Genomic DNA, 16,163 nt, shown 5'->3' on the forward strand with positions numbered 1-16,163 from the left:
ATTGAGGGAGAGGTTGTTGTCCTGGCACCACACTTGTGTCGTCAGCAAACTTAATGATGGTGTTGGAGTTGTGTTTGGCCCCGCAGTCGTGGGTGAACAGGGAATACAGGAGTGGACTAAGTACACACCCCTGACGGGCCCCAGTGTTAAAGATCAGCGTTGCAGACGTGTTGTTGCCTACTCTTACCACCTGGGGGTGGCCCATCAGGAAGTCCAGGCTCCAGTTGCAGAGGGAGGTGTTTAGTCCCAGAGTCCTTAGCTTAGTAATGAGCTTCATGGGCACTATGGTGTCGAACGCTGAGCTGTAGTGAATGAACAGCATTCTCACATAGGTGTTCCTTTAGTCCAGGTGAGAAAGGGCAGTGTGGAGTGAGATTACATCATCTGTGGATCTGTTGGGGCGGTATGCGAATTGGAGTGGGTCTAGGGTGTCCGGGAGGATGCTGTTGATGTGAGCCATGACCAGCCTTTCAAAGCACTTCATGGCTACCGACATGAGTGCTACGGGGCGGTAATCATTTGATTTGAATACACGTCCTGGTAATCCGTCTGGCCCACCGGCTTTGTGAATGTTGACCTGTTTAAAGGTTTTGTTCACATCGGTTACCAAGAGCATTATCACACAGTCATCCAGAACAGCTGGTGCTCTCGTGCATGCTTCAGTGTTGCTTGCCTCGAAGCGAACATAAAAGGCATTTAGCTCATCTGGTAGGCTCGCGTCACTGGGCAGCTCGCGTCTGGGTTTCCCTTTGTAGTCCGTAGTAGTTGTCAAGCCCTGCCACATCCGACGAGCGTCAGAGCCGGTGTAGTAGGATTCAATCTTAATCCTGTATTGACGCTTTGCTTGTTTGATGGTTCGTCTGAGGGCATAGCGGGATTTCTTATAAGCGTCCGGATTAGTCTTCCGCTCCTTGAAAGAGGCAGCTCTAGCCTTTAGCTCGATGCAGATGTTGCCTGTAATCCATGGCTTCTGGTTGGGATATGTACGTACAGTCACTGTGGGGACGACGTCATCGATGCACTTATTGATAAAGCTGAAGACTGAGGTGGTGTATTCCTCAATGGCATTGGATGAATCCCGGAACATATTCCAGTGTGTAGTGTAGCATCCGCGTCATCTGACCACTTCCATATTGAGTGAGTCACTGGTACTTCCTGCTTTAGTTTTTGCTTGTAAGCAGGAATCAGGAGGATAGAATTATGGTCAGATTTGCCAAATGGAGGGCGGGGGAGACCATTGTATGCATCTCTGTGTGTGGAGTAAAGGTGGTCTAGGATTTTTTCCCCCTGGTTGCACATGTGACATGCTGATAAAAATTTGGTAAAACTGATTTAAGTTTGCCTGCATTAAAGTCCCCGGCCACTTTGGAGCGCCGCTTCTGGGTGAGCATTTTCTTTGCTTATGGCCTTATAGAGTTGGTTGAGAGCGGTCTTAGTGCCAGCTTCGCTTTTTGGTGGTAAATAGACGCTACGAATAATACAGATGAGAACTCTCTTGGTAGATAGTGCGGTTGACAGCTTATCATAAGGTACTCTACCACAGGAGAGCAATACTTCGAGACATCTTTTAATACCTCGCACCAGCTGTTGTTGACAAAAATACACACACCCCCACCCCTTGTCTTACCAGAGGTAGCGTCTCTGTTCTGCCGGTGCATGGAAAATCCCGCCAGCTCTATATTCTCAGACTCATAGCTGTAATCGCCGCCAAATGTGCTTCTATAAAGTATTGACTCAGGGGTGTGAATACTTATGTAAATGAAGTATTTCTGTATATCATTTTTTTTATCGGAGGAGAACAGACTGAAGGGTTATTTGACATTTGACCAAGCCAAACTGACGCAAACCCTCGGTCCTCAACATTCTGCATCCTTCTGTGAGGGGGCAGGAACATCTGTCTGACTGACTGTCTGACTGACTGACTGTGAAGCACTAGTTCTAATTAGGGTATATGAAAGCCTAGATCTCTGTTTTAGTTTTTTTGCTTCATTTAGAAGAATAAAACCGTTCTATGTAACATGCAAAATGAAAGACAAAAAAAATTATCCTAAACTTCCAGGTGATTTGGCTTACTTACATATGGTATAGAGCCGACTTCTATAATAGAATCAGTAGAGTATTTATTGTTTTATTGTATGTACCTGCTGTACCATTCCTACTAAGTATTGACATGTTTTGTAGTCGTGTGAATCCCCAGTGGCGGCTTGTGAGCAACGAACACTCGCTCTAATACATTCTTGTGGAACGGGCGCATAATTTACCCTCAGAGCGATGTTGCCTTGCCTGCCGTATTCTCACATAATACCCCTCCGACCAGCATGTGTGTGCTCACCCATGACGGAGACGTCATACTCAATCAGGAACAGGGCTTCCTGGCTACACTGCATCAGCATAGTGAGGGCGTCAGCGTGCTTCTCTCGGTTTAAGGGCATCCCATCCACGCTCAGCACGCGGTCACCAGCCTTCAGTGTGCCCTCTCTGATAGGGAGACAAAGAGAGAGGTGAGAGAACACTAACCCGTAAGTGTGCATGAAGGAGAGGGCATCGAATGCAGGCACTCCGTCCACACAGACACATCACATGGTCACCATCTTTCTGTTTGCTGTCTCTAGGAATAGAGGAACATTAAGAAGGGAAGAAGGGGTTGTTTTGGACATTGCAGTACAGTCATCTTTCGCCACCAAACAGCTCCCAATGTCCTCTCTCTGGTAAAAGATAGATTCTACCTCTGACCTCTCAGGACATTAATGAACATAAATGAATAAGCATAAATAATATCTATATATTCTCTCATGGTGTACAGTACACTCAACATGTCACTGTTTGATTTATATGATGTATATACAATGTATGTTGCCCTTAATCTTCTGAGAAATCCTGGACAGAAACAGTGCAGTACAGCATTCAGCTAGCTAGTCCCTAGCCTTAGGATGAAGCTTGCTCTTTATACTGTTAATGTGGATATAACATTAATGCATGACTGCATTTCCATAGGTCTGGGGGGCACGCATCACTACATCTTTTCAATAGCATTTGCCATTGAAACAAATGGCAAAGAGAAAACCAGGTCCAGCAAGCTGTACAGATTGCACACAGATATATACACTGACTGAAAACAAGGCATTCCAGAGCTTCTTAATCGCTTACTCATGTGAAATTACTCATGAGGGAATAATCACGTGCGCACACACACACACCTATGCATGTCTTTACCTATCAGCAGGACCCCCGGGCCGTACGTAGGTCACTACCAGAGGACAAGACCTGTGCCAGTCTTCATGGAACCCTCCTAGAGAAGCAGAACACACACAATCAGGTTCAATCTTTCATCCTCTGCCACCCTTCATTATACACACTGTACATTCTAGCAGACTGAATGATGCCCACCTCTCATGACGAATCCAAAGCTGTTACCCTCCTTGTATAGGCACACCTCTATGGTCTTAGATATGACACCCGAGGGAGCATTCTGGACTGAAAACAGAGATGGGGAGAGAGAGAACAACTGTCACATTCATGATTCACATTCAGTGTTTTAACCCTAGTTTGAATTCTTTTATCTTAGCTTTTTTCCCCTCTCGTTTGCTGTACAGGGTCCTTGGGTTCAGGGTTAGTGTTAACTGCCAATGTGAGTTGTGACCCACTGCTGGGTTGCTGTTTTGGTCCTTATGGGTCAAAACTGGATCATCCAGTGGAGGGAGGACAGCTCATGGCTGGAATGGAAAGGTATCAAAGAAATCAAACACATTCCATTCATTCCATTTGGGCCATCAAATGAGTGTGTCTTCCGATTGAAAATGACACCAGCCTCCACTGGGATTCTGATTAGTTTGTTTACTTGCTGGGTCACAGTCCAGAAATAGATTGACAACTACTGTACTGGAATAATGTCCCATTATGAGAAGACAACAACAGAGAGAATTGGAAGCTTTTTCAACCAAGAACAAAGGCAAGCTATGTTGACCTTATCTCCACTACTGTATATGTTATTTGAAAATATATGGATATTATAGACCTACTATAATAGACGCAGGACTATACACACTAGAAGTGCTCGTACCAAAGGGAGGTAATTCGTACTCCACTTCCAGCACCACACGTTCCCCTATGTTCTTCAGCAGGCTGATGATCTCATCGTGGCGGAGCTTGGACAGGTTGATGCCATTCACAGACTTGATGTAGTCTCCCACATTCAGCTGGTCACTCCTACAAGGAGAGATAGAGGCACTCAGTTAGAGCTACAATAGAGCACATCCCCAGCAGAGAACATTGAAGACGTTGCTTGATGAGTTTTTCCTGACCATGTCACTTAGCCAGGGAACAACTCTGGGTTGGTTGGGTCACATGTTTGGGAAAACCTCCTTGCCCCACTAATGATAGACTCTGAAAACAACATCTAATCTCTTTATTCATGGCTTCAGAACGTTGTTGTGTATCTTCATCACTGCCCTGTCATGACTAATGTTCGGCATCTTTGTAACAGAAAGTCTGTCTAATTATAACACAAGCTATGCAAATAGATGCAACCCTAGAATTCTCCAGACAGACAGACAGACAGACAGATAGAGATGAGAGACATGTTTCACATGATGTCTCCCATGTGACATTGTGAGTCAACACGATGCTCATTTGGATGCTAATTAAATAGATGTGCTGCTCTGCTACACCTCTGGGCTACTGCCAATCGCTACAGTGACTCAGGACACACACATCAGCATGAGCCTACCAAACACAGTCATACGCTTTCATCTTAACATAGATATATTGTGTATATGAGACCAACCGAGTCGACTAGCAAACAGGCCAGTGGTGTAATGGTTATAATAGCAGTGAGATAAGCTGTTAAGTAATATCATGATTGTCATATCTAGTCGGTCGACCACATTCTATACTGAGACACTTTTGTGGTGGCAGAAATAAATTAATTTTCCAGTATTTAATATGTGTGTGTGTGTGTAATAAATAAAGATGAGAGGCTGCGGTCACATGCCACTTAGTCACTCTGAAGCGTGAGAGAGCTTTCCACTGTGTTTTGTTCTTTTATGGCTGACATAAGGACAAATTATATGAATTGAATGTTAATTCAACTATCTTTACTGAAATAACATCGCTCCACACTCCAAAATAGAAACTTTAAATCACTATGAATACCAAGTGAATTGGGAGGCAATTAAATACAGCAGGTAGTCGCTTAAAACAGTTATCTCTACATTAACTTAATACCAATTAATTCACTGTAGTAAGATGTAATTTAATTTAGTTTGTGTGATTGTTTATTAACATAGGAGACACTCTCCTAAACTATGCTCTGGTGGAATATCAGTTCCAGGCTCCACATCACCCAGTAAACAGCTGATCTGCAGCGTTTATGATCCCCAGGTTAGTGTGAGGCGGTGTATTACAGTGTGGATGGTGTGGGTAACACATACAGACAGCTCGCTGCAGTTGCCAGGTTACGGATGTGTCATCTCAGTGGAGATCTCACCTGGCAGCTAGCCCACCTGGCCGTAGGTTTGACACTCTGGGCTTGCCGTCCTTATCGGACCCCCCGGAGATGGTGAGGCCCAGGCTGCTGCCCTCCCTCTTTATCAGGTCCACGGTGGTCACACCCCGGTAGTCTTCTAGGGACACACAGGGACACACAAGAACAAACAGGGACACATAGGAACACACAGGGACACACAGGAACACACAGGGAAACACACAGAACACATAGGGACACACAAGAACAAACAGGGACACATAGGAACACACAGGGACACACAGGGGCACACAGGAACATACAGGGAAACACAGGAACACACAGGAACACACAGGGACACACAGGGACACACAGGGACACACAGGGAAAAAACACAGGAGGAACAGTGGATGGACAGAGTCACTGAGTCAGCATCCATCTGGGACACAGAGTCTGTTTGTCTGAACTGTTACAAACACGGCTTGATTATCTCTGCCTCTGACGTTCTGTCTCTTTCTCTACCCCTCATTATCTCTCTCTGTCTGACTCACTTTCTCTCTCTCCTCTCTCTCTCCCCTCCCTCTACTCTCTGATGATGGATGTCATGGATAGGGGATGGGGTCAGCTACATATAAACTGATGGATGTCATGGATAGTGGGATGGGGTCAGCTACATTTAAACTCAGTACATTCCCCATAACGGGATGGAATTCAGTGAATTAATTGAAAAAGTAAATCTTGACAGAAAAAAGGAAATTATTACAGATTTCTAAATTAAATGTATTCATTTCCTGAACAGAATTTAGGATAAATTGGGCTTGACACTAACTCTGATGGATATCTAGTTGTAGTGCCTTCAGATGCTGTAGTTTTTTGTGGTTATGTGCTTGGTCCCATTCTGTCTCTGGCTCTGGCCACATTGTGCTGTGCTGTTAAATCATGCTAAATTCACAGGGGGAGAGGACTCCTTTTGTCTCCAACGACAGGTATGTTACATAGGCATATTTCCTCCTTATCTAAGCACTACAGCACGAGATATTCATAACAGTGCCACACTTATCAACCAATGCAGCGCAGACGTGATGGAACATGTGTGATCTAACAATCCCATTGAAAAGCTTCACTCCTTCAGATATCCTTACATCTTGGAGAGAGTAAGGCTGAAAATATTGGACATGGTACCACAGAGGAGAAACAGTGGAATCACTGAAAGTCACAGTAAGGTGTAACCCCACTGTACCTGCAATACTGCGTCTCCTGGAGGCATGGTCGGTCCCTCCAGAGTCCTTGTTGCCCTTAGAGTAGGGCCCGTCATCTGAAACAATGAAAGGAACATTTGGTGAATAATCTGGATGTTTGGAGAACTACTACAGTATGTGAGGAATGTGTCTCCTGAGAGAGGAGAGGGAGGGGGGAACCTGACACCAACACATCCCCCATCCATATGCTGACAGCTGCCAGGGCCTTGTTTAACCCTTTGATCCCCATTAGAGGGAGTGTGGACATTAGAGAGAGGTACAACAGGAAGAAACTCCTCCAACAGGCACTTAGGTAACTCAAACAGAATACTGGCGGGTCAATCTGTGACCCGGAAGGTCACGCTGCTCTGTTTCCACAGTAACATAGTGGGAAGGGTCAAGAGATCAAGACAGCTAGTTTTAGTGTGAGACAGAAGCCACACAGAGAACCCTATTAGATACATTAAGAGTAAATGGAATTTGCTCCAATAGACGCTGATCTGAAGATAATGTTGCCTTTAGATTTGGAGTAGCTGATCCTATATCTCTGTCCACAGGCATCTTCTACCTGCAGTGAAACATTATGCACCAAGATGGTGCATACAGCATACGTTAGAGCTGGGACATACTCTTGAGGGAACATGTTGTGGTTAATGGACTGTTCAGGCATGTGGAGAATACAACCATTTTCAGTCATCTACAACAGCTGCTACAGAGGAAACCAGGAAATGCTCTATCTGTTCTTACAGGATCTTCTTTTTACAGTGGGAGCCATTACTGCCACAGCAGCACCGGGCCCAGATTAGCAGTGGCCCTGCTTTGCCTGGCTGTTTGAAGCTGGATACAGCAGCGTGGGTATGTCAGCATTCATGATGATGAGAAATCTGACGCTGCACTTCCTTAATCCAGTCCACTGAGGACTACCTTTTCAACCAAGTGATTTAAACAGCACATTACACACTTAAAGGTCCAATGCAGCCGTTTTATCTCAATATCAAATAATTTCTGGGTACCAATTAAGTACCTTACTGTGACTGGAATTAAAATGGTCAAAAATAAACAAAAATAGCTCAAGAAAGAATTTTGCCAGGACTGTCTGGGAGTGGTCAGAGAGAAGGGCCTAATTGGAGGAGACTAATGGGAGGGATGTGTAATCTGAAAACTAGCTGCTACTGGCAGAGAGGAGGGCAAACTCTTGTTATTGGTCTATTAACTTATATCAGGCAGACCAAACCCCACCCAGCCAAAAATGCTGACATTTCAGGCAGTCTTTTCAAACACCTGTTACACTAAAAGTGCATTGTCATAATTTCACAATTCCGTAGTATTTTTCCAACCTCATAGTGTGGAAAGTACATTAGAGTGTCTAGTTTGAGAAACAGACGCCTCACAAGTCCTCAACTGCCAGCTTCATTAAATAGTACCTGCAAAACACGAGTCTCAACGCCAACGGTGACAAGGTGACTCCAGGATGCTGGCCTTCTAGGTTGTGCTGACCTTCTGGCATCCTGGAGTCGCCTCTTCCCTGTTGACGTTGAGACTGGTGTTTTGCGGGTACTATTTAATGAAGCTGCCAGTTGAGGTCTTGTAAGGCATCTGCCAGTGCAGTCAAAAATGTGATTTTCCTATGTTTTATATACTGTATCTTGTCCTCTTGCTCAGTTGTGCACCGAGGCCTGCCACTCCTCTTTCTATTCTGGTTAGAGCCAGTTTGCCCTATTCTGTGAAAGGAGTAGTACACAGCGCTGTTCGAGATCTTCAGTTTTTGGCAATTTCTCGCATCCAATAGTCTTAATTTCACAGAACAAGAATAGACTGACAAGTTTCAGAAGAAGGTTCTTTGTTTCTGGCCATTTTGAGCCTGTAATCGAACCCACAGTTGGAGATGATCCAGATACCCAACTAGTCTAAAGAAGGCTAGTTTTATTGCTTCTATAATCAGAACAACAGTTTTCAGCTGTGCTAACATAATTGCAAAAGGGTTTTCTAATGAACAATTAGCTTTTTAAAATGATAAACTTGGATTAGCTAACACAACGTGCCATTGGAACACAGGAGTGATGGTTGCTGATAATGGGCCTCTGTACGTCTATGTTGATATTACATTTTAAAAAATCAGCCATTTCCAGCTACACTAGGCTGCCTAGTGGTTAGAGCGTTGGGCCAGTAACCGAAAGGTTGGTGGATCGAATCCCCAAGCTGACAAGGTAAAAATCTGTTGTTCTGCCCCTGAACAAGGCAGTTAACCCACTGTTCCTAGGCCGTCATTGTAAATATAGAATTTGTTCTTAACTGACATGCCTAGTTAAATAAAGTTTAAATAAATGTAAAAATTGTACAACATTAACAATGTCTACACTGTATTTCTGATCAATTTGATGTTATTTTAATGGACAAGAAATGTGCTTTTCTTTAAAGAAAATGATATTTCTAAGTGACCCCAAACTTTTGAACGGTAGTGTATAATAATGTAGGACAAAACACACATCACGACAAGAGAGACACCACAACACTACATAAAGAGAGACCTAAGACAACATCACAACATGGCAGCAACACAACATGGTAGCAACACAACATGGCAGCAGCACAACATCGTAGCAGCACAAACATGGTATGAACACTGTTAGGCACAGACAAAAGCACATATGGCAAAAAGGTAGAGACATCTTTAATAGGATCTCTATGGGTGATACTTCCATATCTCAATAATTTGCAGCTGTTGATGCCTTTGGACATTTTTGTTCTATCAGCACAAACTAGATTGAGCAATAAAAGCCCTACTCGTTTTTGACAGTATGTATGGAGCACTATACCACGGAGGTGTTAGGAACTCTCTCAAACTTTTATTCCATAGGCTGGGATCCACACTATTCAGCTGTTGAAAGAGCACATTTTTCACTGGCTGTCTGTCCACCGGTCCCATTAACAATGATTGATGGACAACTTAGCCTACATTTCTTCAATTCAACCATTATTGGGGTAAAATATAACTATACATTTGTGAACGGCCATCCATAACAACCACAATCCGTAAGGCGCAAATAATTGAGAGAGCAGCAGTGTGATTCACATAGTCCTAATTGCTATGTTGATATCAGTAGGCGAATGGGCCTAAGTGATATCCTTATAGCCCGTAGGCTACACCACTGCTGTCGTAATACCTCCAAGCGCTTATTCAAGTTGGTCATAATATAATAATAGTACAGCAGTCGGACCATTGGAGGACATACTGTAGCTTGCACTGCATTCTACAAAAACCTATTCCTGCGATCCATCAAACGCATTTGGTGTGTCGTCATAGGCTGCATTTACACAGGCAGTACAATTTTGATAATTCTTTTCACTATTGGTCTTTTGACAAATCACATCAGATCGTTTGACATCAGATCTATTTCATAGCTGATCTGATTGGTCAAAAGACCAATTCGGGAAAGATTTATCAGAACTGTGCTGCCTGTGTAAATGCTGCCACAGTAGTCTCTGGCTTGTGGTCAGACTTGCTCAGGCAGACAGAACAAACTTAAACTTGTGGCTTTTTTCAATGCTGATTTGAATGTCATTGAGAAAATAGAAAGGTATCAAAGTATTTTTTCGCAAACATCCTTTCTGCATTTAAAAGTAACCCTAGAAGTAGCCTAATCATCAATTTTTCAAAAGTATCTGTAATCCGATTACAATATTTTTGCTGGTCATGTAACAGATTACAGTTGTTGCTTTTTTCAGTTACATGTACAACACAACTCTGGACATGTGTGTGGGTGGTATTGCTGTTCTGTGTTGTTTTCTGCACTCAATTAACCCTTCATCCACTTTGGTATCATGACTCATAATCCATAATATTACATCACCAACTAAAAGGCGGCCACGCACGCACGCACGCACGCACGCACACACACACACACACACACACACACACACACACACACACACACACACACACACACACACACACACACACACACACACACACACACACACACACACATGCACCAGTTTAGAAACATCATTAGTGATCTTGACTGGCCAATCATAGGCGAAATATGTGACTGATTTAATTGACTTAAACAGTTTAGCAGCCAAAACATACACAAAAACTGACCTGAGCAACAACAATTAATTGGGTATGGCACGGCATGATTCTGCTGGTAGAAGTATGCTGTCTTGGCAGAGGGAATACTCAACTACTGTCTGTGGCTCTAGGATCAAGAGCAGAACTGCAATACCATACATTTGACATCTGCAAACAGGACTGTACTTACAACATTACTGAAAGTGGTGTGCAAAGAAATCAGAAAACTAGTCAGCCCCATGTATTTCTGGTGAGTCAATTAACTCAATGTAATTCAGGGCACTGTATGCTATCTCCCTCAGAACCAATCAGAATGTAGGTTAAATGTGGGGGCCGCTCTGATAATGGCTATGAAATCAAAATGCTATTTTCAGAGGTACATTTTTTAAATAAACTGGGCTCCAGTAGACCCAGTTTGCATTGCTATATCAGCCCCCATTTCAGACTGCAATCTGGTATTCAGTACTGTCTGGCTTTAATCAAATGGCATTGGCGTCTACTGTGCCTTATTAGCTAAATAGATATACTGTAAGTAAACTGGTGCTTGACAGAGCTGTCATTTAAAAAGTTGAATAAATATCCACCAATCTGAATAAACTGCAATGTAGGAAAAAATAATCACATTCCCAGATGATCAAATAACTTCTAATGACAGAAGGCTGACATCCACAGGTATAACTACAGGTACAACAGCAGGAAGTTGATGCTCCTCAGTTGAACAGCATGCATCACTACACACTTCATATTCATAAGTAAATACTATTACAGGTGCTAACGATAGTCATAAATCCATTACTATGACAATTACACTACTAAGGTGTAGCACTAGAGTATACCGTTAACCAATCAGCATTCAGGATTACACCCACCCGTTGTATACTGTAGCACATATGACATACATTACACACTAACTACACAGCTACAGTACATATAGCTAGCTATATCATGTCTGTGATATTCATTCATATGGTTCCAGTCAGTGGGTTTAAGGCAGTCTTACCGATGCTGCTATTCTTCGCCTCTCTCCTCAGACCACACAGCATGTCTGCAGTCCTGTCAAAACATCCGATTTGAGAGGAATGTAGCTGTTCTGTTGTAGTGGCCAGCGGACCCAGCGAGGTGCCCCTGGGAATACTGTCTGTCTGTCTGTCCTCAGAATCCCAGTCTTCTTCTCTTCATATCACTGTTCTACTTTAAGCATATCTTTATTTATTGCAAATTACATAACAAATCCTGATCCATGTTTTTGCCCATGAACTGTTTAAACTTGGTAACAAACAATTTGCTTGTTGCTGTAATAAGTAATTCCCACAGACAGACAGAAAGCAGGGACACTAAATGATCAAAGCACCAAAGGAATCATCATCTCTCCTCCTTTTCCTCCCACCATGCTGAGGTTCCTTTAGAGGTATTCCTGGTCAGTCTTCCTATTCCAGAGGAATAATCCTCCCCTCGTTCACACACTCACATACCCGCTCACACACATACAAACCGTCAGACACACTCACACAGCCTCAGTGAGTGTGTCGGAGAGGGTCTTTCTCCCTCTCTTTGCCAGAGGGGTGTGATGAAGCAGTCACACCCCCTGCACACACACGCACACACTCCCTACAGTCAAGCGCACAATCAACGCCACCCCCATATCCATTGTCGCTTTGAGCCCATAAAATATCAGCCACACATTTTCCACACTAGTCAGTGACCATTTTATTGTGCCACCATAGTTATCCCACCCACACACACACTGGCTAGCTAATGCCTGCGTGCTTTTTCCCTCACATGCATTCAATTCTACCTCACATGCCATTGGCTCATCACAATGATTGTTATCTGCTTATACAAGAGCATCACTACCAATAAACGTATATGCATGCTGCGACCAAGCCAAAAGAGACTGTGATTTTCTCTGAACTGCTGACCATAGAATTCTGTCCTTTTCATCAGCCATTTGGCTGCAATGGATATAAATCAAATCAACGATATGCTTTCTCTCTTTCAATCTGTGGAATCTGTGGAGTGCTGAACAACTCATGTTCCCTTCTCTGGGTGAGAGGGCTCTTTGCCCCACTGCATCTCTGCTGCCATCTGCCATCTGCCCTCCACCCAGACACATACAGAGAGGGGTTAACACGGGCGCTGACTGACTGAGAGCCACACCTGTCTGTCCATTTGTCACCCTCACGCAGTCACCCCCCCATATGTTACCCTGTATTAAGGTCTGACAATCCCCCCCAAAGGAACTTTTGTCATAGTCTGAGAGTAGGGAAATGGCATCAAAGACCACATAAAAGTACTAAACAAGATCTTAGAAAACAACACTGACAAAAATGTCCACAGATGTGAGAATATGCTCAAGTACAAATAAATTAGCTAGTAAATTAAGTCTTTATGTGCTGTGCAAATACATCCTTGAGCCCAATAATGCATAGATTTATAGAGTCTATGATGCATAGCCCTGACCAGAGACACATCAAACAATTACAAACAAACGCTTCCCGTGTTTCTCTTCATTGTAGCATGTCGCCTAATTAGTCGGCTCTTTCCAGTGGACACAACATTCTTTAGCGTAGATCATTTCCTCAGAGAGTTTCGTCCTTAATACCCCATTTACTCTATGGTGTTTCAGAGCGAAACTAATTCATTTATTACAGAATAAAGAGGAACAGGAGACACAGAGCTGTGAGATGGTCTGATAAAAACCCAGGGGAACACACAAGGCAACAGAATTAGGTTAATTATGTATAGCAGTAGAAGCACACCCACTCAGTGTAGTTCTGTAAAGTTGAAAGAATTCAACATATAGACCAGAGAGAGAACAAATTCAATGCCAATAAACTGATATAATAGTGAGTCAATATAATGTTTTTAAACATTATACTAGAAAGCAATATGCAATCGATTTTAGATTCAACACACAATTGTTTGTTTAAAAAGTGTATAAAACAGTGCTAATGCCTTGTACTTGACACTTCCATTATGATATGATGCTTATTTGGAACTAAGACAAATAAGATGTAACATTTTCACTTGACAAGTACCCGAGTGAAAGACTAACCTCTCATATAAGAATTGAAAGTACAGTAAAGATATAATATAAAATATTGCATTCTGCTATTACCCTTAACTACCGGGATCTCGCCCCTATCATTTTGGAGGAACGTCAGCTCTCACACTTGGCCCACTGTCATTCAAAATGGTTCATCTCTTTCATTACAAGCAGATACTGGTATACATTAGGCGAATAGAATCCTTCGAATATATCACATGGGAGCTGACTACTGACTAATGTACAGCAGTCGGCGTGCCAGGTTGATAAATCTCCTGCACCGGTGCACCCCTCTCAGGACAGTAATACACATCCTCAGGCTGAAGCAGTACACACAATACAATAGCAGTAGATAAAAACCCAATGACCTACGGGTAGTTCGGATTTGATTCAAAAGTACGAAGAAACTATGTATGTGTTCTAATCGCATTACCTTTGGTCCTCCCTCTGATGATCCCGAGTCGACACCGTATTGAAAAGGAGAACATCCTCCTCTTTCCTCCTCCTTTCCTGATGGAATCTGTCTGAGAGAAGGCCGGGGTGAAGAGCTTTGGGTTGGCCGTGCGTCCCTTACCACATATCACTCTGCCTGCCATGTTCATTCTCTAGTCACTGGAAGGAAAAACAGAATGATCTTTCTCCTTTCTATTGCTCTCTGTTTACCTCACACTGTTTCTTCTAGCTCTGTCCTGATGTCTCCACAATCCCCACCCTAACTGGAGTAGTTCCAACATTCTCAGGTGTGTCTGAATCAGCCTAAAAATACAAGATGGAGAACAGGGGGAAAAAAAGATCCAAGGAAAAATAAAAGATAATGAATTTGCATAAACCTATGCATATTTATAAATCCATCAGTGTCTGTCTCTCTCGCAACACACACACACGTGACATTAAAACTACATGAAAACAAAAAACTGAAGATGCAAACCAACACTATTCATTCCAGGTTTGATAACGTAAATATATTGTCTGTTATTTTGTGTCTGCTTTGGATCAATGTCAGTGTATTTTACATGAACAGATGGATGGCACAGCCTGCCTGCCAGAACGCAATGGAAACTTTCACCCCAGGGGGCTGGCAGTAGACGACACTGGCTATTTATTCATGCTACCCAAAACATAGCATTTCAGAATTGCAGAATCTAAACGTGATTGTCATTTTTTGTAATTCTAACAATACTGTATGCGGTTGAGGGTATGAGGCCCAAAATATAGCTGTCATACGCAGACAATACATTAAAGTCATTTCTGTGTAGAAGAACTGGTTTGGTTTAATCTAATACATTCAGCATAAAGCTTCAAAGCTGTGTTAAATCTTCCATTAATTGCAAATTATTCAAGATGAATCTTGATTGGAAAGAATCTGGTTTTGGTCGCTTCAGATGGGCTTTAAACCATTGGCTAAATTGGTTTAATTCAAATCGCATTCATGATGATGAAGTAGTTTGTTTTGATTGCGGGACACGACAAATCTATTAACATGTTCTTCTTGATATTCAAAGATCCTAAAGAGGATCCAACCATCTATCGTCTGTGAGCCTCATAATAAAATCACTGTTGGTAGCATATTGCAATGTATATTTTTTTCAGACAAGTCTCCATTGTTTTTGTTCTAGATCCTGTTGTCAGAACCGGGATAAGGAGCAGCCTGGATCATTGCTGGGTGTTGGCAAGGATGCCAGCATGACAGGCTGAAGTACAACAAACACACTGATGCATGTGCTTGGGCCAAGTACAGCGCTATCCCATAGTTAAAGTCTAGACGCTTGTCTAAAATGCCCACTGTGTTGCTGACAGATCACAGGACTCCAGTGAGATATGGAAATATTCTACAAAACAAATGTGGTCTTACAAATATATTTTTGGGTTGTATTAGAAGACTAGATTCCACTGCTTCCGAGACATTACTTTACCAGATTTACCAGATACAACCAGGTCTGATCTATAGAACTCTAACAGGTAGGACTTCATGCAAGATTGGGTGTGAAAAAGTGTTAGCTGAATTAAAATGTTGAGCTAACCAACAGAAGTCCTTCATAGCCCCATTCTCACAAAGGTGCACTGGAATGTTACACCGTCAAATATTTCAGAGAAATCTCAGAACCAGCTGCACCAATGCTAATTCAAATTTTACTTGTCACATACACATGGTTAACAGATGTTAATGCGAGTGTAGCTAAATACTTGTGCTTCAGCGGTTAGAGCTCTGCTACCCGACGGGCCCCAACATATTGGGTTAGGGCCTGTTTTTTCCCCATCAATAACTAGGATACGGGCAGAGCTCGGCTATCACATTTTGAAGCTGTGCCATTTGCTCATGCTCCGCTGTGAAGTACAGCGATATCT

At 42.9% G+C, this 16,163-nt stretch overlaps 1 protein-coding gene across 6 annotated transcripts in view; it reads right to left on the reverse strand.

The window, feature by feature from the left end:
* The window catches only part of grip2a (glutamate receptor interacting protein 2a), a 60,034-nt gene extending 45,130 nt beyond the window's left edge, over nt 1–14,904 (reverse strand). For 2 of the 6 annotated variants that reach the window (XM_071348828.1, XM_071348826.1), the window contains exons 1-7: nt 14,251–14,895; nt 6,702–6,776; nt 5,486–5,621; nt 4,061–4,206; nt 3,388–3,474; nt 3,214–3,289; nt 2,333–2,478 (exon numbers count right to left, since the gene is read on the reverse strand). In XM_071348828.1, coding sequence (XP_071204929.1) covers nt 2,333–2,478; nt 3,214–3,289; nt 3,388–3,474; nt 4,061–4,206; nt 5,486–5,621; nt 6,702–6,776; nt 14,251–14,419 — 835 coding nt within the window. In that variant the 5' untranslated portion in view covers nt 14,420–14,895. Of the gene's footprint in view, nt 1–2,332; nt 2,479–3,213; nt 3,290–3,387; nt 3,475–4,060; nt 4,207–5,485; nt 5,622–6,701; nt 6,777–11,771; nt 12,386–14,250 lie in introns of those variants that run through there. The other 4 variants (XM_071348830.1, XM_071348827.1, XM_071348829.1 and 1 more) reach the window with 4 other exon arrangements.
* Nucleotides 14,905–16,163: the final 1,259 nt, after the last annotated feature.

Source organism: Salvelinus alpinus, chromosome 17 (genome assembly GCF_045679555.1).
Source record: "Salvelinus alpinus chromosome 17, SLU_Salpinus.1, whole genome shotgun sequence".
NCBI lineage: Eukaryota > Metazoa > Chordata > Actinopteri > Salmoniformes > Salmonidae > Salvelinus > Salvelinus alpinus.